Source organism: Poromitra crassiceps (assembly GCF_964638095.1).
Source record: "Poromitra crassiceps genome assembly, chromosome: 1".
In the NCBI taxonomy this organism is placed as follows: domain Eukaryota; kingdom Metazoa; phylum Chordata; class Actinopteri; order Beryciformes; family Melamphaidae; genus Poromitra; species Poromitra crassiceps.
The window spans coordinates 45,864,231-45,891,765 of record NC_139623.1 but is presented as its reverse complement, the minus strand read 5'-3'; the positions used below and the strand labels follow the sequence as shown (position 1 = coordinate 45,891,765).

The window sequence follows — 27,535 nt, the reverse complement described above, 5'->3', positions numbered from 1 at the left end:
ATGCACAATTGTAAACAGTGCAGTACACGCTCCAGAACCGATACTTACGGCGGCGGCACTGTGGAGCAGTCGAAACCCAGAATGACACAGCCGAAGAAGGCTGTGTCTGAGCTAAAAACTTTGGCACTTCCATGTGAATAATGGCTCGGTATTGGAAACTGTGTATATTGCTAACGTGTATATTGCTAACGTGTATATCGCGCAAAGTCATTGGAACCGACCTCCCAGTGGTTAGAGGACCCGTGCATCCGAGACTCTGAAGGAAGAATGAGTGATGAGTCTCTCGCTAGCTAGCTGGCTGCTAGCTGCTCCGGTATACTTAGCTTTTAGGTGATAGCTCAAACTCGATGTACTTCGGTGATATTTTAATTCCGTTTTACACAAGGTGCAAACTACTCTTGACTTGTCCACTGTGCCATTTGGGAGTTTTTTTTTAAGTAAAATGAGCCATTTAGAAGCATATTGCTGTCTTTCTCTTCCATGCCTGCACAGGCAGGAGACAGAAAAGGCAGGGACCGGCTTGACTACAAGTACGGGTGCGATGAAGGGACAAAATAGCGGCATGCGATTAACGCGATAAAAAAAAAACGCCCTTAATCGGCCCTTAATCGCATCGCGATTAACGCGTTAACGCTGACAGCCCTAATATATATTAGGGCATTCACGACTAGTGAATTTTGCTAGTCGACTAGTCGTCCCTAAAGGTAGTCGACTAGTCGACTAACCGTTTTTATTTATTTATTTAATATTTAATTTAATTTTTTTTTTTTTTTTTTTTTTTTTTTTAATCTTTAAGAAAGAACATGAGGTATTTACACGACATACATGGACTATCATATCCCATATCCCCCACAAAGAACATCAAAACACAACAAAACAAAACAAGAAAACTGCATAAGATACACAATAATCCAAGAACAAACAAGACTATTGGACAAACAACCAAGCAAAAACAATGCATTCAGCTCCTATCCTGATAAGCCTAATGACACTGGGGTAAAAAGTTCTTAAAGTCAAACTCTGTATGTGGTTGCCATATTTTGGGGATGTCTAAGAATCTGCCTTTGCTCTTGTAGTAAATGTTATCCAACGTATGGTAACTTGAGAGTTCATTCCACCAGTGAACTACAGCTGGGGGATTGGATGCTTTCCAATTTAAAGCTATGCATTTCCTAGCTGCCAACAGGGCAAGATCTATGTATTTACTTTGAATGCATTGTTTTGGTTTGGTTGTTTGTCCAATAGTCTTGTTTGTTCTTGGATTATTGTGTATTTTATGCAGTTTTCTTGTTTTGTTTTGTTGTGTTTTGATGTTCTTTGTGGGGGATATGGGATATGGGATATGATAGTCCATGTATGTCGTGTAAATACCTCATGTTCTTTCTTAAAGATTATTATTATTTTTTTATTTTTTTTTGCTAAAACGACTAGTCGACTACTAAGCACAGTGTCGACTAGTGGTTTTACTAGTCGACTAGTCTGTGAATGCCCTAATATATATATATACTGTATATATCACAGATACTTTCCAAAAAAATGTAATATCATAGAAAAGAACTGAGTAACTGAGATACAATTTAACGACATAGGAAAACTTTGCAGGTGCTTTGAGTTAATTAGATGATTAGAGTGTGACACGTTCATTCTCTGAAATAACTGAGAAGTAACTGCTGATTTTCTTCACACTATTCTAATTTCTTGAAATACTGTTTTGGGGGTTTTCTGGAGCTGTAGGCCAAAATTATGAAAAATGAAACAAATAACGGCTAGAAATATTTCACTCTGTGTGTCATGAATCTATAATCTACCAAAGTTTCACTTTTTGAAAGGAATTATGGAAAAAAACTAAAAACTACTTTATTGATGGAAAAATCAACTTGAAAACAATCTGGCCTTGTGCAATCCCTCGTGTTTCTGAAAATACTAATAAAGACTATACTTCCCATAAATCTGGCTCTACATGCATTTGTTTTCTCTTTTGGATTACTGAAGCGCATAAGCATGTTTTGATGTCATTTTTTCCATTGCCCTTTCCCTTCTTCCACCATCTGCCATTGCCAGAAACTGAAAGCTTTAGCGCCGTTCACACTGGAAGAACTCCCCCTGTTTTGTGCCGTAAAGCAATCCAGCAGATTTCCCTCCAAATCCAAACCAGTCTCACACAATATAAAATGCAGTGTAGAGGCTGCCAATCATCTTGCAAAAAGTCTTGTTTGTTTACAATAATTATACTAATAAATCAATATGGTAATGATTGCTATGTATGCAGCACCTTTAAGTCATCAAAGGATTGATTTGGAGGGACCTACAGTCCTCACCCTCTTCTGGGAGATTCCTGCTTTCTGCACGGCCCACAGGGCGTCCATGAACCAGGCGCGGGAGCGCGGGTGCTCTGGCGGAGGCCTGCGGATGTTGAGCAGTGCGGAGCGGTTGGCCTTGGCCGCCAGACGCAGCATCTCCACCAGGCTGCAAACCGTCTGGTTCCCTATCTTGTTGCGATCCCTCGCCGTCAAGGTGTGGACCGTCCAGTAGGGGTCGCTCTAGAGGCAGGCAGAGGGGCAGAGATTAAATGGCTCTGTGCCTTCTTTAGAACACAAGCGGCAACCTCTGTAGCGGAAAAATAAAGGCAACTTGGAAGTGCCGAAAATTGCAGTTCCTCGAATGGCCACTTGAGGGTGGCTGCAAAAGCGAGTCCATCCGCACAGACCAGGCACCCTGCAACACCACAGGATGGGGTCGAGCCAGGGCTCGTTCACACTCATGTTATTGGCCAGATACTCCCTGTTAAAATACCCGAACCTACAGCAGAAATAAACGTGTTTACAGCCTGATACAAAAACAGTCTTGGTCTCTAGCTAATTTCACAGTTCATGACAACTACGGGGGTGATTCTTTTTTATATACAGTATATGTATATAAGTCACCCGTAAACAGTCTATGGCTGCAAAGATAAGTCAGATTGTATATTGGTCAATGGGAGAATGATCCTACTTCTCACTTGATTTATGACCTCAGCAAACACTTAAACCTAATGAGTTTATGGTCTCAATCGCTAATTCCAAGTCTTCTTCAATACAGCTTGATGTTCATTTTGTAAATTACGGTCCCATTTAGAGTAAATAGATGATAAAGCAGACATTGTGTTGGGGTGTGATTGACAGGTCGCCTGTCCAGTGATCGTGCAGCTCGCCAATCATGGACCATCTGGTTATATGAAAAAAGCCAAAATCAAGGGACAGGACTCTACAATCAGGAGTCTTCAAACCAATGTGTAGTTGGGTTTCCATCCACCTGTTTTATGCGAAATTTCAAATTAAAATCCTGAGTGGAAACACCAGAACTTTCATGCTTGACAGAGGCGGAAAAGGGTGTATCGATAAAAGGAAGTGAATGCAGTGAAAACAGCTTTAGCGAATCTGTAACCAAACTCCATTCAAAAACATGCAGTTTTAACGGAGGAAGACAGCAGGATTTCAGACGACTCACATCCAGAATTGACATTTTATTCACTTACAGTAAACCTCTCCAAAAAATTTGAATATCATGGAAAAGTTTGTTTTTTCCATAATTCCTTTCAAAAAGTGATTATAGATTATAGAAAAATGTTATAGATTCATTACACACAGTGAAATATTTCTAGCCTTTATTTGTTTCATTTTTCATAATTTTGGCCTACAGCTCCAGAAAACCCCCAAAACAGAATTTCAAGTAATTAGAATAGTGTGAAGAAAATCAGCAGTTACTTCTCAGTTATGACTGACTCCAGCCTCAGTCCACTCCCTCTGAATCTCCGCCAAATTTTGGAATTGTCTTTGCTTGACAATCCGCTGAAGCCCACGGTCATCCATGGTATTTCCATGATATTCAAATTTTTTGGAAAGCATCTGTATATATATGCCGAATTGAAGAGTGGCATCTGGTAATACATTTTACGTACCTCTATAATCAAGAACCGTTAAATTAATATGTGATGTTTTTCATAGCGAGACAACGGCACGCACGTGTAATGTTAGAAGAGGCAGACAGCAGTGCACTCACCAAGCTTTCCATCATGATTTCCTCAACTTCAGTCTGAATATCAGGCTGGGATGTTTTCTCTTTACCTCACATTTATTCAGAGAACGGGGTTAATTTCCCTCGTTTGAGGGTTTGACTGGCTTCTGGCGATGTTTTAATCACGTCAATTAATTGCCCCTCCTCTTCACCATTCCTGATATTACGCATAACGGTAGTGGGTGGAAACGTGCAAAATATCGCATTTTCTTTTGGCGACTTTCTGAAAATTTTATTAAAAGTTGCGATACCTTTGGATGGAAACCCAGCTTGTGAGGTCAGGGTGGCTACATCCATATTGACAGCATGAAGCACACACATTCAGTACGTTGACACATCCTCAACATGCTCTACTGTGGCTGTCAGTGTTGGACACCTCCCCCCCATCTGCTATAGTCCTAGATGTCCCCACAGGGATCATTCAATTTTAATGTAATAGAATCTGATGAATAAGAATGTGGTGTCATAACTCATCCATAACTGACGGGACACGACGTGGAAAAAAAACGCAATCCAAGTACCTCCAAAAACCAGCGGCCTGCATTTAGAGACCGCAGCTCGGTCCAGTTGAAGGAGGAGGCGTCATCATACTGTCTGGCCGGGAAGACCTTACGGATGTCCGTGGTCCGCCTCAATGTGCGGTCCCGCATCAGGAAGGGAACGCCGTCCAAACTGCAAAGGAGGAAGAGACAAAGCCATCAGAAGGTTTACCACTCGTATTTCTGTGCTTCATCCAGGATTTAGGCAATGCTTTTGGTTCAAGAAAATGGGGGGGGTGTCTAAGCCCTTGTTCACACAGGATGCCGAACGTAAGTAGAACTGAAGCTTGAGGGAGGCACAAGCTGAACGGACGCCTAACTGTTCACACAAGAAGCCTTCTCTTTTCCTCTCAGCGCTTCCTTGGCGCGCCTTGAACCCGCCCACAACTCCCATTGACTTCATGCCTGGCTTGATGAATCACACTTGGAAAATAGGCGTGAATCCTGAACAATCGCTTGAGCAAGGCGTGAGCGTGGCTTCGGTGAGGCTTCAGCGGGACACGCGCGCGAGTGGTGTGAACGGCTTCGCGTGTTAGCAAGGACGCCTAAATGAAACTTGTGGGTTCAGCGTAGGTTGAGCTTAGGTTGAGCGTTGCTTCGGCGTCCTGTGTGAATGGGGGCTAACATTAAAGGAGCTGCTTCAGTTTTCCAAAAGCATGACTTAATTCAGTTAAAGGACACAAAGTTAATTGAGAAATGGCGGAAAATATTTCCCCAACCAACAACCTATAGTCACTTCAACATGCGCTCAACTCATGAAGTGCAAATGATCCAGGATGAGCGTGTTATTAATGTGTGGTTCATAACCTGACAGAGACGTCGGCCTCCAGGGAGTGCGCCCCCTGCTGCTGGGCCCGGTTGAAGGACACCAGCGTGTTTTCTGGAGCCAGCTAGACAGAGAGAGAGAGAGAGAGAAAGAGAGAGAGAGAGAGAGAGACAGAGAGAGAGACAGACAGAGAGACAGAGAGCAAGAGAGAGAGACAGACAGACAGAGAGACAGAGACAGAGACAGAGACAGAGACAGAGACAGAGAGAGAGAGAGAGAGAGAGAGAGAGAGAGAGACAGAGACCGAGAGAGAGAGAGTGAGAGAGAGAGAGAGGGCTATAATTCACTGTGCTTCAGAAAACATACACAGATATGGTATCTAGGGAAAATGTTAGCAGTACAAAGAGACATTTAAGCTTGATTAATTGAAAATACACGGGCGAGAAATGAAAAGTGGAATTGACAAGGTGTATACAGTAGCTCTTATATGGACTCCTGCACACTTGTTAATGTGAATACAATGCCGTGAATACAATGCCACACATTTGCACACTGATGAAGGCCGGACGGCGGAAAACGTTTTGTTGCTAAAGAAAAAGAAAATTAAAAACGATATTCCTTGAGTGCGGTCCCCATCTTTTCATTTATTTGTGAATACAATGCCGACATTGCTGTAAATTCATCCCTTCAGTTCAGTATGTTTATACATACTGTACTTATGTGTGCAGCACATATTTTATATTTAGTAACCCTGTACAGTCTACATAACAAGTCAGCTATTGTTTCTATTCTGTTTTAGTGTTTATATACATGTTTTCCTTCTCTGATCTATCCCATTATCTTTGCTGCTGCGATAACTTAATTCCTCTACTGTAGTGGTTTTCAAAGTGGGGTCCAAAGACCCCCAGGGGTCCTTGAGGGGGTTCCCAGCAAAAAGGGGGATACCTTATTTTCCCTATAATTCCATCATTACAGTAAGTAACACAATGATAGAATCTATGACTAGTTTGGTCATGGGTTTCATGTACTTTCTGTAATAAAACATCTAAAAGCATGGAAAAAGAAAGGTCCTAGAGTTCGTCTGTCTTTGTTATATCTTCCATATGATACAGGAGGGTTAAAATGTCCAAATCTTTATTGGTATTATTTGTCAGCGCAAATAAGAACTATAGGCCCCTATTGTTGCATCGGCGCTGTTTCTAGGCCGAGCGCCTGGCGCAGCGCAAATCAGTGGGCGTGGACCAGCGCACTTGATATCGTCGTGCTGGCGCTACACGCAGCCTAAAGCATTACAACCACGCCTTTTAAGCGTAAAATTATGCACCGTCATGCTCATTGGATAAGTGCAATAAACGAATCGCACGCTTGCCTTTTTAGCTCCAATTCCAGTGGTCCCGCAAAACCTGACGAAAGCCAAGCGCTCTGCCCCCCCCCCCCCCCCCCCCCTCCCTTCATCCAGTCTGTCTGTCTCCATTATAGGCTATTATTCCATATTATTATGCTTCTCAAACCAATCTAACTGCAGTTTAAATACTGCAAGCATGTAAATATGCTACACTATAGCAAGATCTTCAAACACCATCGTGAAGTTTGCAGACGACACAGCAGTCGTGGGGCTGATCTCGGGGGGCGACGAGACGGCCTACAGAGAGGAGGTGAGGGTCCTGGAACAATGGTGCCAGGACAACCACCTCTCTCTGAACATCTCCAAGACCAAGGAGATCATTGTGGACTACAGGAGAGGGGGGGGCACACACCCCCCAATCACCATCAACGGCACAGTGGTGGAAAGGGTGGACAGCTTCAAGTACCTGGGAGTCAACATCCACCAGGACCTGACCTGGGCCGGCCACACCGCCACTGTTGTCAAAAAGGCCCAACAGCGACTACACGGACTCAGGCGCCTGAAGAAGTTTGGGCTAAGGAAAGAAATCCTCAGGGACTTCTACAGAGGCACCATTGAAAGCCTGCTGACTGGCTGCTTCACCGCCTGGTACGGGAACTGTACCACCATGGACCGCAGGGCGCTACGGAGGGTGAGGCGCGCGGCCCAGCACGTAACAGGAGACGAGTTGCCAGAACTGCACGAACTGTATAACCAGCGGTGCCTCAGGAGGTCCCTGAAGATCATCAAAGACACAAACCATCCCCACAACAGCCTGTTCTCCCGGCTACCCTCAGGGAGGAGATACAGGGTTCCAAAAACACGCACAAATCGCTTGAGGAACAGTTTCTTCCCGCAGGCCACGAGACTCCTAAATATGCACAAATAGTGCAGTAGTCGTACCGCAGTACCGTACTGCAGCTGCTACTATTACGGATGCCTAACGTTTAATTGTAAATTTAAGTGTATGTTTAATAAGGTGCCTAACGTTTAATTGTAAATTTAAGTGTATGTTTAATAAGGTACATGCTATTTGCACATGTATGTATAAAATGTCGAATTTGGAATGTCTGAACACGTCTAACGTATGCACATGACATGTGCACCTATGTGCAATGAATATGCCACTGTCGTATAAGCCACCGACTTGTCTTATTGCTTATAAGATGCCTATTTCTTATTGCCTTATTGCTGTCTTATTGCTTATTGATGCCTATTTCTTATTGCCTATTACTTATTGCTGTTGCCTATTTGTACTATGTCGTAAACGGAGTCCACTGCACAAGAATTTCACACGTGGTACTTGTACCATGGAGTGACAATAAAAATCTTGAATCTTGAATCTTGAATCTTGAATCTTGAGATCAAAGTGAAAAGAATGTTCTAGAGGCATCAGCTAGAAAAATATAGCCTATCCCTATATGATGAGATTAATTTTATATTGGTGAAAGTTTGTCCAGAAAGATATCGTTTTCTCTCCCCTGCTGCAGGTAGAATGATGCACATAAATATACCCTACATTATGTAAAGTCATTGCATAAATGTGTTTTTATTGTAAAACTAAATGTGAAGTAGGGCCAAGTTATTGGAGCGGACATCACAGTATAGCAGATGACAGTAGGAAGCGCGTTCCGCTGTCACTTATCTAAATCACGTTAAATCGACAAGGGATATATATAGCCCCAGGAGGACATATATGTTTCACTTAGGGTGGTGTTTTAATTTCGATGTTTTATTTGGTCCAATATTGAAATGTTCTACAATTGCAGGCTGTGTTACCATTACACATTATTTTAGATCGACCTTTTATATCTATTTCGCCTCATTTGGTTGCTATTTAGTAGCGAAATGGAGAAGCACAATGCATGCTGGGACAGGCCAGACAACTTACAACTTATTTTTCCTATATGGGAAGTGTGTTGTGCCTGTCTAAGCGAGGGAGTCAGAGAGAGAGAGAGAAGGGTGACAGAGAAGAGGCAGAAGAGCACTGGCGCACTGAATAGGCCTGGTTTCAGAGAGAGACAGAGAAAGGTGACAGGGGAGAGGCAGAAGAGCACTGGCGCACTGAATAGGCCTGGTTTTCAAAGGTGCAAAGCGCTAAATTTACGCCAGGTGCGAAGATATCAGTACGCCGAGATTTAAGGCCGACACGCCCACTTTGGCCCATTCTGGGACTGCGCCACGCCCATTCGGCCTAAAGCGCATTTGGCAGCGTAAAGCCATATTGATATCGTCCCAAAACAGGCGCAAGGCACGTTTTTTTGCGGTTAAGGCCCGTTTTAGCGCCGAAGGCCTGTGGGAGAATAGGGGGCGTGATGTTCTATTTTTCTGTTGAAGTTACTCCATCATGGATGGAGATAGAGTCATGTTCTGTCCAGATCCCATTGTGCCTATATATGTACTCAGCCAAGTTAAAACATCTAAGAGCACATACTGCCCATCCTATAGTCCTCAATATGATCAATGTATGGTATGAGGTAATGAAACATATGAATATATCTAGTTCCTTGTCGCAGTTTAGTCCAATTTGGGGTAATGTTACATTTAAACCAGGTCAACTGGATGCTGGATTCAAAATTTTGGCAATAAAAGGGTTAAAGAAAATATCTGACTTGTACAAAGAAGGGGTTTTGATGTCTTTTGAAGAACTATCTCTAAAATATGATATTCCAAGGAAGCATTTTTTAAAGTTTTTACAATTGAGGAGTTTTATTTCTTCTATGCAAAACCGCTCATTGGAAATTCCTGTACTTTCATCCATAGAAGAAATTATAACCAAAAACTGTAATAGTAAGGGATTGATCTCATTAATTTATACTTATCTTGCATCTGGTTCTAGCGAGTCCTCGATATCCAGACTTGACGCGTGGCGGGCAGATTTAGAGGAGGATATATCAATTGAAGATTGGAACACAGTCTGTCTGGAAGCTCAGACACAAACAGCCAACACTAATTTAAAGTTACTGCAATTCAATTGGTTGATGCGGACATATGTAACCCCTGTCAAATTAAATAAATATAATTGTAATATACCTGACACCTGCTTTAAATGTAATGAGGCCCAAGGGACACTTATTCACTGTATTTGGGAATGTGAAAAAATAACACAATTCTGGAGAGAGGTGATCAATAAAATCATGACCATTTTGTCTGTGAATATTCAATTAGATTCTAAAATGATATTACTTCACCTATACCCAATAGGTCTCAATTTGACAACCAAAGAATATAAATGTATTGACTTTGCTATACACGAATCCTACGGCCAATTTGTGTAGGCCGCCATCTAGGGACGCCATGACTGCGGGGGCAGGTCCCCGCAGCTAGACTGTGCTGCTGCCTGCTGCAGACTGCAGTCACGCTATGCCAAATGAATCACAGCATCATGAGCGTCATGAGCTGGTGTGATGACGTGAGACAGTGGCCCCAAGTTACTGATTAAGGTAGGACCTTATTATGGATGGGGATAGTAATTATTCAAATTATAAATAGCGGAAAAAATACCACTTAACGAGACGCATTTCAAGTGACGCTATGTGTAAACATGCTAATGTTAACGTTACTGTAACTAGCTAGCTAGCATAAACAATCAAGTTGCATGTCATTGCACACCAATTACATTAGTAAAAATTAAAACAATACGAATTTGTGTTTTTATAGGCATTCAAGAGCATTTTATTAATCGCCTGGCTTGTGATGAGCAACAGAATGCCAACTACAGGTCTCTCATAGAGGGTGAAAATGACCTGAGCTCGGGATGGATTGGCCAAATATTGCACAATCTACCAGATGATGAACACATCATTCTGAAAGGACCTGTCCATCAACAACCATCATAATGTTGACATAACCCATGTCATAATCACTGTTAGCTTAGGCTAGGCAGCTGGCAGCTGCATGCTACTCATTATGAGGTGAAATAACGTTAGCGATTTACGACTTAACCAAAACCTACCATGCTGTTGTTATTTGGAACAAAGTCCTTTCTGTTAATATTCTTGATCCACCTCTGGCGAACAGCTCGGTCCATTGCACGTCCAGGGAATCTATATTTGTATGTTTATGTAACGTTATGGTTTCAGACAGGGGCACTCTTCATGTAGCTAACGCTAGTAAAGGCTTGTGTAACGCTATTTCACATTCTATTCTCTTCCAAAGTTGAAGTTTGCCACTACTGTTGGGGCAGCTGATAACGGCACAGCTTCTTCCCAATTTCCTAGGCATCATTGTCAAAAGTAACGTTGAATAAAAATGTAAATGTAGAAAAATATAAGGCTACACTCGAGGACAGCTTGCATTCAAACGCGCGCGCCATGTATTTCCCCCTGGAGCCACCGCAGTAGGTCACCGCAGTAATGGCAGCTTGTTTAGATCTGCGACTTCGCAGGATTCGTGTATACTGCAGGCAAAACGTATAATCACTCTTAATTGGAAGAAAACTGATGTACCTTCAATTGGGGTCTGGATCAGGAACATGGCACAATGTATGACAATGGAAAGAATAACATACACCTTGAAAAACAAATTGGAAGTGTATGAGTGGATATGGAAACCATTTAATGATTTCATCACAAGTGCAGATATAGGGGAGCTCATGCAGGAGGCGGACTCAGGACAGGGATCTTGAAGACTTGCAGTGTGTGGTGGATTCCAGGTTTCTTCTGGAAATGTTGTTTTGATGTTTGTTTTTTGTTCAAAGTTGTCTTTGCTTTGTTGGGTACCACTGATCGATGGATGTTGAGAGCGAGAGGGAGAGAGAGTGGGGGTTTGTGTGTGTGGGAGGGTTGTATTTGTTTTGTTGTGTTTGTTGTACAGAACCTGTATTGTAATACTTGCAATGACAGCTGATGGTTGTACAGGAAAAAATGTAATAAACATATTATTCCAAAAAAAAACATCTAAAAGCAAAAATCCGATGGGCGACCCTGGGACAACATCTTATCAAATGGGGGTCCGTGGTCTAATTTATGTCAGTTTAGGGGTCCTTGATGTGAAAAAGTTTGAGAAGCATTGCTCTACTGGAAGTGTCATCCTATCTTATCTCAAAATGCCCACCGACAAAGACAGATTGGACTTTAGAACTTGATTTAGCCCTACAAAGATCCACATTGAGGCAAACATTGCCAGTCAAAGGCATAGATACAAACATTGGTTATTGTAGTACACCTGCATGTGACATAATTTCAACCATAGGGGAAACGTATGTTGTGGGAAGTGATTACATGTTATTTGATGAAGCTTACAACCTATTTTGCTCCAACAATGTCATAGAAACCAGTTGAGATGTGTGTTTTGGAGGAATCATTCAAGTTGCTGTAACCACAACAATTGTATGGAGATTTATTTTGTATCATTTTTAGACTTATACTAATACTTAAAATATTATGTAACGGCTTGTAATAAATGTATCATTTGACCTGCAAAGGCTATTGAACATACCATCTTATCTCGTATTCGGCAACCGACTCACGGATGACGGCATTGAATTTGGGGTGAAAAAATACATATAGTTCTTTATAGGCATCGCGATCCGACCTTCCGTTTCCCAGAAAATGTAAATTTTTCTCTGATTGGATAAAAATTGGCGCCGACCTCAAACTATCCAATCCGAGAAAAGTTGACATTTTCTGGGAAACGGGTCAGATCGCGATGCTTATAAAGAACTATATGTATTTTTTCACTCCGAATCCAATGCCGCCATCTGTGAGTCTCTACGTGTTACGGTTGCAGAGATACGTCCACCCTGCATGCAGGACTACAGGAGAGAGATAGAGGACAGAGGTGGGTTGGGGGTTTCAAGTTCCTGGCCAAACACTCTATTTCAGTGATTGCTCTCAGAATATAGAGCCATTTAACACTTATTTTAACACAAAAACATTGCTGAATGTACCTTTAATTTGAAAGTATATCATTGCAGAAAATACAGATGTTTTTGTTTGTAAATGATGGTGCTGCTACTACTACGTCCTTTGGCAACCTACGTCACTACGTCACTGTGTTTGTGTTTGTCGGAGAGTACTGCTGGCGTCGTGTGTGGCTGCCGCTTCTTCGTCTGTCTATTTGTCTTTTCCCTGTTTTGTAACGTTACTTTATTCTTTTATCGACTTTTGTTTTGCTTTCCCTATACCGTTTTCGTTTCTGTCCGACTTGTCTCACTGTCTCCTTACCCCCCCTGCCTACGCTCCTCTGCTAATCCGGCTGTTAGCTCCACCTGGCTAGCCGGCTAGCTAACGTCTGGTAGCTGCCCTCGGCTCTGTCCCTAATTTCTCTGCTCATAATTTTCACCCCGACTCTTTCCCTCCGCTCATTCGGACTACCATTACTCTTACCTCACTCACTGGACCCTCCGGACACCACTCTCCCTGGCTTCATTCATCACAAACTCATCTGTATCGTGAGTAGCAACGTAACGCTTGCCCGTGCTAACGTTACTTTCACCCCACTTTCCCACCCCTCTGCTGCCATTATGGGTCCCACATTCAACTTTCTCATGCTCCTACTCACCCTACCCCCTGTTTTACTCCATGCTACTCCCTACCTGTTTTTCCCTCAGCCCAGCTTCCCCCCTCATATCCACTACTCTTCCCATGAACTCCTGCTTCTTAATAATAACTACAGGCTACACCATGATGCACTCATTCCCACTCGCTCTGCTGGCATCCTCCGCCGCCGCCGCTATCTCCACCGCAGCCCCAGACACCCCCCCCCATCCTCATTCCTCCACTATCCCCAACATCCATCCGGTCTCCTACATCCATACAATTAGCTCCCACCGTCCCCCCTCCACTGTAACATCCCGCACTGTCAACCTCGACAACCTCCGACCTCTCCTGTTTGCCCCCATTACTCCACCCTCCCATCCAACCACTTTTGCCCTCCTCAACACCCGATCACTCAACAATAAAGCCCCCCTCCTGCATGAACTGGTACTGGACAACTCACTTGATTTTCTCCTCCTCACTGAAACCTGGCAACAACCTGATGACTTCTTCTCCCTCAACCAATCATCCCCCCCTGGCTTTAACTACATTTCTAAACCCCGCCCCTCCCGCCGTGGAGGTGGCCTTGCAGTGATATTTAACAAGAACTTCCGGACTTCAGAACTCACCCTCCCCACTGTCTCCTCATTTGAATCACTTGCCTTCAAAACCTGCTTCTCACTGACTGTTATTCTCATCTACCGGCCCCCCAAACCAAACCCATCTTTTTTATCTGATCTGTCTGAACTTCTCACAATTGCCTCATCCCTCTCCTCCCGTCTACTGCTCCTTGGCGACTTCAACATTCACATCGACTCACCGACCTCCAAGTTTACCTCTGAATTCACCACCTTACTGGACAACTTCAACCTCACCCAGCACATCACTTTCCCCACCCATGTCAAAGGCCACATCCTCGACCTCGTCTGCTCCCTCAATCAACCAGTTCACAACATCCATCCGTCCCCATTCCCTCTGTCAGACCATAGCATCATCCAGTTCACTGTCCCATCCCCAACCCCACGTCCACAGATCCTCAGGCAAATCACTTTCCGGAAAATAAAATCCATTGACCCCCTCCAACTCTCCGATCTGATCTCCAACACTCTCCCCCAGGAACCTCCCCCCACCTCCCCTGACGATCTCACCAACAACCTTAACAACACACTTTCTGCTTCCCTCAACCTGCTGGCCCCTCTCAAAACAAAAACCGTCTCCTTCACCACCTCTGCACCCTGGTTCACATCTCAACTCCGCACACTCAAACAGACCGGCCGCCAATTGGAAAGACTCATCAAGAAAACACCACTCACCGTTCACCTCGAAGCCTACAAACTCCACCTCTCAACCTACAAAGATGCCCTCACTGCCGCCAAGTCTGCCTATTTCTCCTCCATCATCAACGACCCCAGCCGTAATCCCAAAACCCTCTTTTCCACCGTCAACAGCCTCCTCAAGCCCCGTACCGACGCCTTCCCTACCTCCTCATCTGAACAATGCACTGCCTTCCTTCAATTCTTTGCTGACAAAATCACCACCATCTACCAATCACTGTTCCCTCTGTCCCCCCCAGCTGCCCCTACCCCTGCTTCTCTCCTCTCTATCCCGCTTGCCTTTCCTAGCCTCCCCCCCCACCGCCGTCTTTCCCGGTTCACCCCTGTCACTGCCTCCACCGTCTCCAAACTCATCAGCTCATCCAAACCCACAACCTGCTCCCTTGACCCCCTCCCCACCCCCCTTCTGAAATCATGCCTTCCTGTCATCTGCCCCTACCTCACAAACCTCTTCAACTCCTCACTCTCCCATGGCACTGTCCCCTCTGCTTTCAAAACTGCTGCTGTCACTCCCATCCTGAAGAAACCCGGTCTTGACCCATCCTGCCTCAATCACTACCGGCCTATCTCCAACCTCCCCTTCCTCTCAAAAACCCTGGAACGCATAGTAGCCACCCAACTTCAACACCACCTGCACTCCAATGATTTATTCGAACCCCTCCAATCTGGTTTCCGCCCCCTCCACAGCACTGAAACAGCACTCATTAAAGTCTTCAACGACCTCCTCACCTCTGCCGACTCCGGATCCCTCACCATCTTCATCCTCCTCGACCTGAGTGCAGCCTTCGATACCGTGAACCATAACATCCTGCTCTCCAGATTGGAAGATCTCGGTATCGAAGGTACTGCACTCAGGTGGATTCACTCCTACCTCTCCAACCATTCTCAGTTCATTTCCCTACACAACCACTCCTCTGCTCCCTCTATAGTCTCACATGGTGTCCCCCAAGGTTCTGTACTCGGTCCATTTCTGTTCATCACTTACATCCTCCCCCTCGGTCAGATCCTCCGTCACTTCAACCTGGAATTTCACTGTTATGCCGACGACACCCAGATCTACCTCAGCACTACCTCCCCCCACAACCCACCCCTCTCCCACATCAACTCCTGCCTGTCTGCTATTAAATCCTGGATGCAAGAAAACTTTCTACAACTCAACAGTGATAAAACAGAACTTCTCCTCATCGGCTCCAAGTCCACTCTCTCCAAAACCAACAACCCCACCCTCACCATCGATAACACCACTGTTTCCCCTTCCTCCCAGGCACGCAATCTCGGCGATCGACCCCACCCTTTCCCTTGAACCCCACATCCGTCAAATTGTCAAATCCTCCTTCTACCACCTCCGTAATATTGCCAAAATTCGCCCCTCCCTCTCACACTCCACTGCTGAAACTCTCATTCACGCCTTCATCTCCTCCCGCCTGGACTACTGCAACTCACTCCTTCATGGCATCAACTCCACCCTCATCAATAGACTCCAACTGGTTCAGAACGCAGCAGCTCGACTCCTCACCCACACCAAATCCTGGCACCACATCACCCCTGTCCTCAAAGAACTCCACTGGCTTCCCATCTCCTTCCGCATCAACTACAAAATCCTGGTCATCACCTACAAAGCCCTTCATCAACTGGCCCCCCCTTACCTCACAGACCTCCTCTCCCCCTACCAACCCTCCCGGTCCCTCAGATCCTCCTCAGCCGACCTCCTTTCCACCCCCAAGTCCAAACTCCGCAGCTTTGGGGACAGAGCTTTCTCTCGGGCAGCTCCCAGACTCTGGAACGCCCTTCCCCAAGAAATCAGAACCTCAGAGTCCCTCACAGTCTTCCACTCCCGCCTCAAAACCCATCTCTTTTCCACCGCCTTCCCTTAGTCCCTCTGCTCCCTCCCCCCATCCTTGTTTGTGTGCTGTCTCTGTCTACTGTCTTGTCTCACCAATATCGCCCCCCCCCCCCACATAGTACTCAGTGTTTAGAGTAATCTCTGTCGTTATATGTTCACTAACGTCACCCCCCGCCCCCCCCAGTGTTTAGTTTTTGTGAAACCTATTGTAAAGCGTCTTTGAGCTACGGAAAAGCGCTATATAAGCCCCATCTATTATTATTATTATTATTATTATTATTACTACTACTACTACTACTACTTGTCTGAATATTTGGCCTACCATCATTCCCAAAATGAGATCTCCAGACACCTGATGGAGGCTAAGGAAGGTGAAAGCCAGGTGGTGTGTGTGCATGTTTGTGTATATGTGTGTGTGTGTGTGTGTGTGTGTGTGTGTGTGTGTGTGTGTGTGTGTGTGTGTGTGTGTGTGTGTGTGTGTGTGCCTTCAGTCGGGCAGGGCAATTCGGTTCTGAACAGCACTGTATATGTGTTTACAGCTAGTGATCTGGAACAGTCTTTGCTCACCCAGCTGTGAAGGGACAGTGCCGTGTGTTGTTGACTCTGCAGTGCTAACAGCCCCTCACACAGTTTCCTCATGTGGCTGGATCTGGTCTGAATACAACGCTCTACGCTCAAAGATCATGCATACATACATAACATGCATGCATGCTTTTTTGTTTTAAAGTCAGTAGAGCACAGTCCGTTTACGTCTTTTACTCATTCAGCTGTGCCATGCTCCACCCTTTGAGCTCCGGAGCCTCCGTTTAACTGGACAGGACAGGACAGTGGGGTCTGACAGTACAGCCACTCACCATCGGCGCTCCTCGTCGGCCAATGACGTCAGGCGGAGGCTTGAGGTGGCTGCGGTCCATGATGCAGGGGCAGGTGAACGTGAGCGGTGCCAGATAGAGAGCCAGGAGGACGGCCATGTAGATCAGCAACACCGCCACATGGAAGGCTGGGGAGGGCGAGGATGTCAGGGTCAGACCATCACCACACACAAGTATCAATTTCACAGCCTATTTTTGGTGATTCATGTCTGGTTTCATGTGTTTGGATGTTTCCATTAACATATTTAAAAATCATTGATTGTGTTGTAAACATATATCGTGTTTTCAGGGAGCCATGGTTTTTCAATTTTTGCCTTGAATAGATACTTGATAGCTGAAGGCTTTTGAGAATTGACATAGAGGAGTATATTAAGTGCAAAGGCTGGAAAGTGTGACGTTATTCAAACTCAGGATACCACCATAAAATAGCCTGCATGAGTCCATATCACCCCCCAAAATGTCATTACAACATTTGAGGTGACATTCACATTGTCTCAGTGATTATTTTTTATTTTTTATAAGAGACAGACATGAGGAGGAGACTTACTGGACCTTTCCCTGCGGACCACACATCCAGCCATGGCTGTGAAGGCTATTAGAGCTCCTATGTGCAGGAAAGGTGCTGTGGACTGGGGACAAAACACAGATGTATTCGTGGGTTATTTAGCCAAGAATACCAGAGTATTTGTGTTAATGAAGAGTTCATTTGCAAAAACAGGGTAAACGCCATTCTTAAAATGAATAAACAACACCTGTTTGATACTCCCTGTACTGCACATACAAAACATTTTTGAGGTAATTTATGTGAAAATTACCAGATGAATATGTTTTAGTTGTGATTGATAGTAAAAATGTACCAAAAATAAATGTATTACAATATAAATACATTAATATCTAATTTGAAACCATAAAAAATACAAACGGAGATACCTGTTTTTGCAAATGAACTCTTCGTTTATTAACCAGAATGCTAAATGGGGACAAACATATAAAGCAAAGGGCTCTGCTATTTGTGTTAAAAATGCAATAAGTAAGATTTGTAATGTCCCATAGCACACATTTACCTATAGCACAAATTTGCAATACAACTGACCCAATGATTACTTGGTCAGATTACTGGCTTTCACTTTCAGGCCTGTACCCTATACTACGAAGCTATCTTAACAGACCCGCGATCTGTCACTTTGATCTGGTTTGACTGAACAGGATCAAAGCTATCTAGTTTAAGGATACTACGACGCTGGTTTTCTACTCGATAACTGAAGCTGGGATCTGCCTGTGCACGCGCACGTTTTTCACTCGTGCACAGGCGAGCGTCCACGCGAAAGAGGTGCGCTAGCCAATCACATTATGAACAGCTGAGTTGATCCACGCCCACACCCATTTCCACACCCATTTCCTTGTTCAATGAAAGCGCACTGTGATCAGAGTTTTAGCGGATATTTAATGTATCCGCGATTTAATGTCAGAATGAAAATCCGCGTTGGATATAGTCTGCTGAAGGGCTGTCTAAAGCAGCAGCTTGTATTCACATCAGTCATTTGATTTACTTTGATCAGCGATTTCTGTCTCCTACAACAGCAACAAATGTAAATGTGTAATCTCAGTCTATACATTTCCACAATCTGTAAGCCTATTTAGACCATAGATTTAGAAACGCATGCTCAATGAATAATGATCTCTATCACTCATGTGTGTGGTTGCACTGATCGAATAATTCATATATAAAATAGCCTAGTATAAAGCCTAATAGCCTAATATAAAAGAGAAAACTGCTGAACTGAATTGAGACGATGCGGGCATAGTTTTCATTGATAAAAACTAGCCTATTTTTGCTCATATATTGGCATACAGCCTACAGGACACAGTTCCAGCTGAAACATGCAAGAGTAGCCTGCATATTTAGTATTGGGGCTATCCCATATTTATCCCATATCTATATTATATGTATAGGCTTTTCTGGCATAGGAGAATATCACCGTCCCTCACTCCATTTGAGGCTCCATTCATGATATGCGCCGCGGTGATTAATAGTGATCATATTTCTCCACGCATCTTGAGCTGTTAAGACATAAAGTGGTAAGTAGGCTTAATTTAATTATGTAGCCTACAGAGCCACAAATGTTTTTCTTGTTCTATTCTCAGTTGACTGCAATCTATTTTTCATATGGCGATCTTATATGAATGGTGAGTGACTCCAGAGAGCCGATTATATGGGTCTGTCATGGATTTTGATCTTATCCTCTGAAGCTAACCTGGTCGGGACCAGGTTAGCTTTGCAGCGTGAGTTGCCATGGTGATTAGAAGTTAACTTGCTTTGTAGTACGGCTAAACCAGGTTCAAACTCAAACTTACTCGGATAAGGCATTAATCTAGCTACGTAGTACAGGCTACTGTGGTCACTTTTTCCTTTCACTATTATGTGTTATTGTTTTTTTGCCTGGGTCCAGACCTTTGAATCTGCCCACTCCATCATGACATGCAGTCATTTGTCATGTTGAAAAAATGTTCGGTCCAATGAGCGCCGAGGGGGACTAACGTTTTACCCAATCAGCGACAATAAACAGCGCCACGGGCAGGACTAACGCCGTTGTCAGGCTGTTTCCTGTTGTCAAGTGCATCGAGGAGTAATAACAACAAAGGCAACCGCTATAGACAAGATAGATGCTACTATAAGGCTGTTCTAAATCAATTAAAAGTACCAAATTACTTTGAAATCCCAACAGCACTCTGCTTTGAAAGCATTTATTATTCAAAGATAATCGGTTGGAAAATCGCTTGGAGTGGAGGCAATGTCAGACTGAAGAAGGAAATGGAGTGTAATGACTCAAGTTGATAATTCAGTCTGATATCAGGCTGGTGTTTTTGATTCTAAGAGAACCCATATTGAGCAGCAAAGTAAATTGGGAAAACAATTTAAAACAAAAGAAAATACAGTATACAGTAAATACTTAGTGCAGTCATTTGGAGTTAACTGTAAGCAGTGTAGAGCCCGACCGATATATCGGTTCGCCGATATTATCGGCCGATATTGGCCAATTACCGATATATCGTATCGGCCGATATGGTGCGCCGATATTGCCATATTTTTTTTAAGTAATAGACAGCATGTTGTGTATATTTGATATTTTTTCTTAACTATTTGTTCTATTGTGTTTTTGTATTTCTAGTTGTAAGAGCCAAATTCATGTGAATTGCACTTTAGTTAATTTTGTATTAATATTTGGTTACCGGTAATTATTTTTGATTAAGAACTTTGGTATGTTGCTCTTTCTTTCAGTATATAGAATAGTTCAACATTTATAGAATATTGTTTATCCTGCATTTTTTATAGTTGTGTTTATTTCTACATATATCTGTTATTTACTGCGCATGTGCATTATTGGCAAGTAGTGTGAAAACCTCTAGAGCGTTCAGTGTGGAAGAAGATGCTGATTAGTGTGGAACGACACAACTTTTTGACCGTGATTAACGTGATTAACCTGATTAACGTGACTAATATGAGCAATGTGACCGTTGTTCCAAGCAGTAGCCTAATGTGATGCTATTGGAGTATCTTACTGGACTGTTTGGAATATATTTTTGCCGTGTTTTCTCTTGTATTGGACAAGGATTTCTGCCAATAAATCGACATGATGCACCATAAAGGTCCCTGGATTCGTGAGTAATTTGCTGCATAGGCTATTACATTTGGATGGAAATGGAAAACATGAATAAAGTAGAACGGATGGAGACGCGTACAAGAATAAGTTTCACTATTCAGCAATAAGAAGTGGTGTAAGACGAAGTTTGGGGAGATAATATGCCACTATATTAAGTCAAAAAGTTCTGTTCACTCAGTGCGCGGATGGATGATGCAATCCTGCGCAACATGCTCCCACCCCACCTGTGGAAAAATATTCACGCAAATCAATTGACTGCAATTCCACCGTCTGACGAACAAGAAACATAGATGCCTGTCACTAATTTTGCCCTTCAATAAAGTGTTACACTGTTACAAACCAAAGAGAGACTTAACGTTTCTGCTTTCACTTTCAACTGCGCTGGGCTCATCTGGCACATGGCAAAGATGGCGGATAAGGACTTGACGCCTGAAGATGGCATTACCGAAGTTGACCAGAGGAGGGCAGTCACGTATACAGAAAAAGGTCTTGAAGCAAAGCTGAACCATTTTATACAAGCCAGGAGAGCTAAACTAGCACAGTTGACTGGGAGAGTGAAAGACATTGATAATCTCAAGGAAGATGATAGCAGGGATAGCGGAACGCATCTGAACTTGGGGGGGCCGGGGGGCGTGTCGGGGGGGCGTGTCCCCCCCCCCCCACACACACACACACACACACGTCTGTGAACCACCATCATTGATTATTATTATTATCATCATATAAAGATTTTGGTCGTTTGAAGCCAGATTCATATAGGAATATCTCATTTTAAATTAACATTAGGATTAGACGGTTGTGATGTCAGTATTCAGTCTTAACAATCATATATTTGCTCCTTTTCTCACTCACTGCTATGTGACCACCTGCTCTCACTGCAGGGTTTGAGATTCAACTTTTTTTTATCACCAGCCAATATGGCTGCTAGATTTTAAAGTTACGAGCCAATTAATTTCAACTAGCCAAAATGTTTTTCTTGAAATAAACCAGAATATGAGTGCGACTGGGTTTTACAGCAGGGCTATTCAACTAAATTGTTCAGGGGGCCACATTGTCAGAAACCTAAGGGACCGGGGGCCAGACCGTTCCCCGAGCCAGTACACTTGACACAATGCGCCACCATATTTTCGCAGCCGCGCTGGAACTATTATTAACACATTCACTGCCAGCCGTTTTTTCAATACTGTAGGTAGGTTCTGCCAAGTTTTTTTTTTGAGGATTCTGGCTCATCTTTCAAGAGCCGAGGATTCTTTTCTGCTAAGATTTTGTGAACACAAATGATCTCAAAAGAACTAATAGAATGTGTGCTTTCTCTGTCTAAAAGAGTGAGTTTGTAGAGTTAGTAGTTATGTAGGCATTAGCAGTAGAATACAGCATGGTTTCAGCGTCTGAAAATTTATTCTGAGATAAATGGCTTTTTGTGAAATTCGATAGAACAGTCACTTTAACCATTTATTTTTGGCGTAAGACGTCAGACATCTAAACAATAGTTTTGAACAGTAATTTCCTCCATAGCAGCAGGAAACCCCCCTCTCCTTCAAACTCCTCCCTCCGTGGGTGTGTCTCTGGTGGCTTTGCAGCGTTTGTCACAAGCGAGGCTCTGCCTGTCTGTGCTGCCTGGCTGCTGGCGGCTGCTCTTTGGGCGAGTCTGCATGAGTCGTTTCGGTTGTGAGCTCAGCTGCAATGAAGCTGCGTGCGATTGTGGGCTTTCTGCCGGTGTTTCAAAGTGTGTTGCACGCATAATCTATTATGCAAATTTGCAATCCCCCACCGCCAGCTCCCAGCGCGATAATGCGCGAAAGCGAAAGCGTTTTCGCCAATCCATTTTACAGTATGAGAGAATGGTTTCCTCGCGCGTTCCCCTGCAGTTTTGGCTCGGCTTTTTCTAGTCTGGAGAGCACTGTCGCCACTTAGTGGGTCAGTGGAATGGGTTGTACACGTTCGGTGGCTCCAATATTTTTATAGGAGACGTGGGGGGCGTTGATCCACGTCCCACCGTCAAAAAAAAAAAAAAAAAATTTAAGACGAGATATCTCGTCATTGGCAGTCAACCGTTGGATTTCTTAAGACGAGATATCTCGTCAATGGCAGTGAACGTGTTAAGTAGGGGGTGCTGTAAGGAATGGAATCTCGGCAGCGTCAAAGAAAATTTTATGTTTTTTGGACTTTTATCCATATTTAGAAGAATATTTAATTTTAAATTAACATTAGGATTATACTGTTGTCATGTCACTATTCAGTATCTTCTCCTTTTCTATTATTAGTATTAGTATTAGTATTAAATACTGAGTATCTCATGAAAAACTATTAATATTGCATCTTTTGTGTTTAGCTCCGTCTCACAGCAGGCCCGGCTCCAGAACCAAATTACAGAGGGGGCCTGCCCCTAGCTTGGGGGGGGCAAGCTACCCAAGGGGGGTCTGGGGGGATTCTCCCCCGGAAGAAGATTTTGTACATTTTAAAGTAAAATTTGTCGACCTGGTGCATTTGAGAGCAAAATGAAGAGGCTAAATCTATGAAGAACTACACACATCTCTAATGTGTTGTGACTTTACAAATAATTAGGCCTAAACAATTAATATCAAATGTATTTACACATTGTGCACAAATTGCATTCATTGTGACAAATTTACAATAGTTAATATCCAGCCAGAATCATTGCAAATGGAGGTTCAAAGTAACAGTTAGCAATAGCATTCAGTTAATCAATGCCTAATGACAGCCAGATTCCGTCCAGAAAAACGGAAAAACGTTTTTAGCACACAAAAAAAAAAAAAAAAATTGAATGGGGGGGCCAGTTTAGGGAATGGGGGGGCCCGGCCCGGTCAGGCCCCCCTCCAACGCCGGGCCTGTCTCACAGCATTGTAACATTGTAGTGCAGCAAGAAAGGAAAACTACTGTAAACATTTGAACCATATTTCTTGTTTAGAACCTATAGCTAGCAACATCGCCATCTCCTGAAAAACATTAATATTGCACCTTTCTTGTGGCTACATCACAGCATCTACTGAAAAACATTTATAGTGGATCTGACTTGTTTAGTTCACTTTAGATTCACATCACATCTGAAAAACAACCAGTCGAGTGTAATAAGTAAATGAGGTTTAATTGTAAAAAAAAAAAAAAAAAATCTTAAAAAAAAAAAAAAAATTGGGGAACTGAAATGTACCCGGGCCCGGGCCCATGTGGCCCGGGCGGTTCCGCAATCCCTGGATGATAGTAACTTCCAGGCTGTTGAGAAATCATTGGAAGAATTTCAAGCTGCATTCTCAGACTTTTGTGAGCTCAATGATTCAGTTCTACAATTCCTGAGGGTGGAAGAACAAAATGCAGATCAAGAATACTGGTTTGAGCCTAAAAGAGGGCATTTTCGTGGATATTTCGCAGAAGCAGTTAAATGGTTGGAGGATGTTAAGCTTCGCTTGAAGGATGCTCAACGATATGACAAAGAAGTAACTCCATTAGACAGTGTGTCAATGACAACTAGATCACAGCGTGGGTCTGTTAGGTCTAGTACCCATTCCACAGCTTCAGCACGCCTAAAAGAAGCAGCAAACAAGGCAGCTATTGAAGCACAGGTAGCTGCACTGAAAGAGAAGCGGGCATTAGATATACAAGAAGCTAAAATCAAAGCTGACAGAGAAGAGTTAATGCTCAGAACAGCTTTAGCAGAATCTAATGCTAAAATTAAAGTTTATGACGAATTTGAAGAAAACCAGGGTGATTGCCATAGGTCACAAACATCAAGGGTTAAATTACAGACCATGCATAGTCAAGCTCTGAAAGAAGAAGATGAACATAAACATACTTCACCATCTTTTATACACCGACACCCACCGCTTGATGAGAAATGGATGTTAGGAGCAAGATCAAAGGTCAAGTCACAGGCAAACCCAGCACCTGCTGTAAACTTGAGACATTTCGCTGAGGGAAACGACCTTCACAGAGTGATGCAAAGACAAACAGACATTACAGAGCTGCTTGTAAAAAACCAACAGTTGTCTCGTCTACCACAAAGGGACATTCCTCTGTTTCACGGAGATCCACTTGAGTTTAAGTCATTTGTGAGGGCTTTCAACCACGCTGTTGACTCCAGGGCCGAAAGTAGTGCAGATAAACTCTACTTTCTTGAGCAATACTGCAGAGGAGAACCAAGAGACCTTGTAAAGAGCTGCTTACACATGTCAGCTGATCGAGGATACAGAGAGGCAGTGAAGTTGCTGGAGGATCGCTATGGAAACGAGGTGAAAATTGCAGCAGCTTACATGGAGAAGGCGTTCAGTTGGCCTCAGATAAAGCCAGAAGACGCAAAGGCAATGAGCACCTTCTCACTGTATCTCCTGGAGTGCAAGAATGCCATGGAGGACATTGACTACATGGACGAATTGGATAATCCTTCAAATATGAAAATCATAATCTCAAAACTACCATACAAGATCATAGACAAATGGAGAGCTGTTGCGTTTGACATCCAAGAGAAAAGCAAGAGAAGAGCTAATTTTAAAGACTTAGTCAGTTTTGTGGATTGGCAAGTTAAAATCATGACAGACCCGCTCTTTGGAGACCTTCTCCTTAATGCAGCAGCAACTATACGTAAGGAAAAGAACAGGTCAGAGCAAGAAACAAGAATGAGGAATGATAGAAAGAAAGGAAGCAGTTTTGCTATTAATGTCACTGAAGGTGAACAGAAAGACAAACCAATGACAATCACAACTGATCTCAAATCACGCAACAGTGGTCTCACCAAGCCATGTGTGTTTTGTGGAAAAAAACACACTCTGGAGGAATGCCGTCTAATCAGGGAAAAGCCACATAGAGACAAGATAGAATTCCTAAAGAAAAGTGGACTTTGCTTTGGCTGTCTAATGAAAGGACATTTAAGTAAGGAATGCAAAAAACGAATGACATGCCAGTCATGCTCTCAGAAGCATCCAAGTATGTTACACTTCTCAAAGGACGGTAACACACAGAAAGAAAAGGCACATGATTTCAAGGCTGAAAATGTCACAACAGAAGAAAAAACTGTATCCAGTGCTATGGTTTCTCTCAGTCATGAAACAAGTGCATGTACTGGGGCCGGAGGAGATGACTGCATCCTTGCTATCGTGCCCGTTAGGATCAAGTCTAAGAAAAGCAGCACATCTGTGGAGACCTACGCGTTTATGGACCCCGGCAGCTCAGCTTCGTTTTGCACAGACGCACTAACAGTTAAACCTGACTGGCAGACGAAATGAGATCATGTTGAATACCATGAGCCCAGCGACAAGAGTGAAAATCAACATTCTGTCAGATTTAGAAGTGAGTGGCCTAAATGAAAACAACTTCATCTGTCTACCAAAGTTTTCACTCAAAAGAGTATTCCTGTGAACAAGCAGAATATTCCACAGCAAAAGGATGTTGACAGGTGGCCGTACCTCAGAGAAGTGAAACTGCCACACATCGAAGCTGAAGTAGGACTTCTAATAGGAACCAAAGTGCATAAGGCACTTGAACCATGGCAGGGGATAAACAGCCAAGACAATGGACCGTATGCTGTCAAAACGGCCCTTGGGTGGGTTGTCAATGGCCCGCTTAAAGAATACAAAGACAATGACTCAGGAAACAATGACCACACATGGGTTCATGTCAACCGAATCTCTGTTGAAAATGTGGAACAGCTGCTCAAGCAGCAGTACAGCTTTGACTTTCCAGAACGTGACTGCGATGACAAGTTGGAAATGTCGCAAGAGGATTGTCAGTTTATGGACTCTGTGTCTAAGTCTGTACATCACACTGATGGACATTATCACATCAACATACCTATGAAGAAGGCAGATGTAAAAATGCCAAACAACCGCAGTGCCATTGTTCAGCGTGCATTCAACCTCAAAAAGAAACTGTGTAAAAATCCTACATTCCATGAGGAGTACACAAATTTCATGAATGAGCTGTTAAAGAAAGGGTACGCAGTCAAAGTGCCAGAAGAACAACTGAACCGTCAGGACGGTAGAGTTTGGTATATCCCTCACCACAGGGTTTACCACCCTCAGAAAAAGAAACTAAGAGTGGTATTTGACTGTGCCGCTACGTACCAAGGGAACTCCTGCAGGGCCCAGACTTGACGAGCAGCCTGATTGGAGTGTTGACTAGGTTCAGGCAGGAGCCTATCGCTGTAATGGCTGATATCGAGGCCATGTACCACCAGGTAAGGGTCCATGAAGAAGACACAGACCTCTTACGCTTCCTCTGGTGGCCGGAAGGAGATCTTAGTCAAGAGATGGCTGAGTTCAAGATGGTCGTACATCTTTTCGGTGCTACGTCATCACCAAGTTGCGCCAACTTTGCGCTCAGAAAAACTGCAGAAGACAATAAGAGTCAAGTGTCACCTGACATTACAGAAAAAGTCTTCAGCAACTACTATGTAGATGACTTTTTGGGATCTACCAACACGGAGGAGCAAGCCATCAAGCTCTACAAAGACCTCATAGCTCTATGTGCCACTGGAGGTTTTCACCTAACAAAATGGACAAGTAACAGCCGAGCTGTTCTGGCAGCTATCCCAGATGAAGAGTGAGCGAAGGAGGTGAGAAACCTGGACTTAAGTCAAGATATCCTGCCAGTGGA

The 27,535-nt window shown here is 43.6% G+C and overlaps 1 protein-coding gene across 1 annotated transcript in view; it reads right to left on the bottom strand.

Moving 5' to 3' along the window:
* The window catches only part of gdpd5a (glycerophosphodiester phosphodiesterase domain containing 5a), a gene marked incomplete at both ends in the record, with an annotated part of 74,956 nt that overhangs the window by 21,012 nt on the left and 26,409 nt on the right, over positions 1-27,535 (bottom strand). Inside the window, 5 exons of the mRNA XM_083633764.1 lie at positions 2,319-2,540; positions 4,575-4,725; positions 5,400-5,482; positions 17,253-17,398; positions 17,818-17,899. Of these exons, the coding sequence (XP_083489890.1) occupies positions 2,319-2,540; positions 4,575-4,725; positions 5,400-5,482; positions 17,253-17,398; positions 17,818-17,899 (684 nt within the window). The remainder of the gene's footprint in view (positions 1-2,318; positions 2,541-4,574; positions 4,726-5,399; positions 5,483-17,252; positions 17,399-17,817; positions 17,900-27,535) is intronic.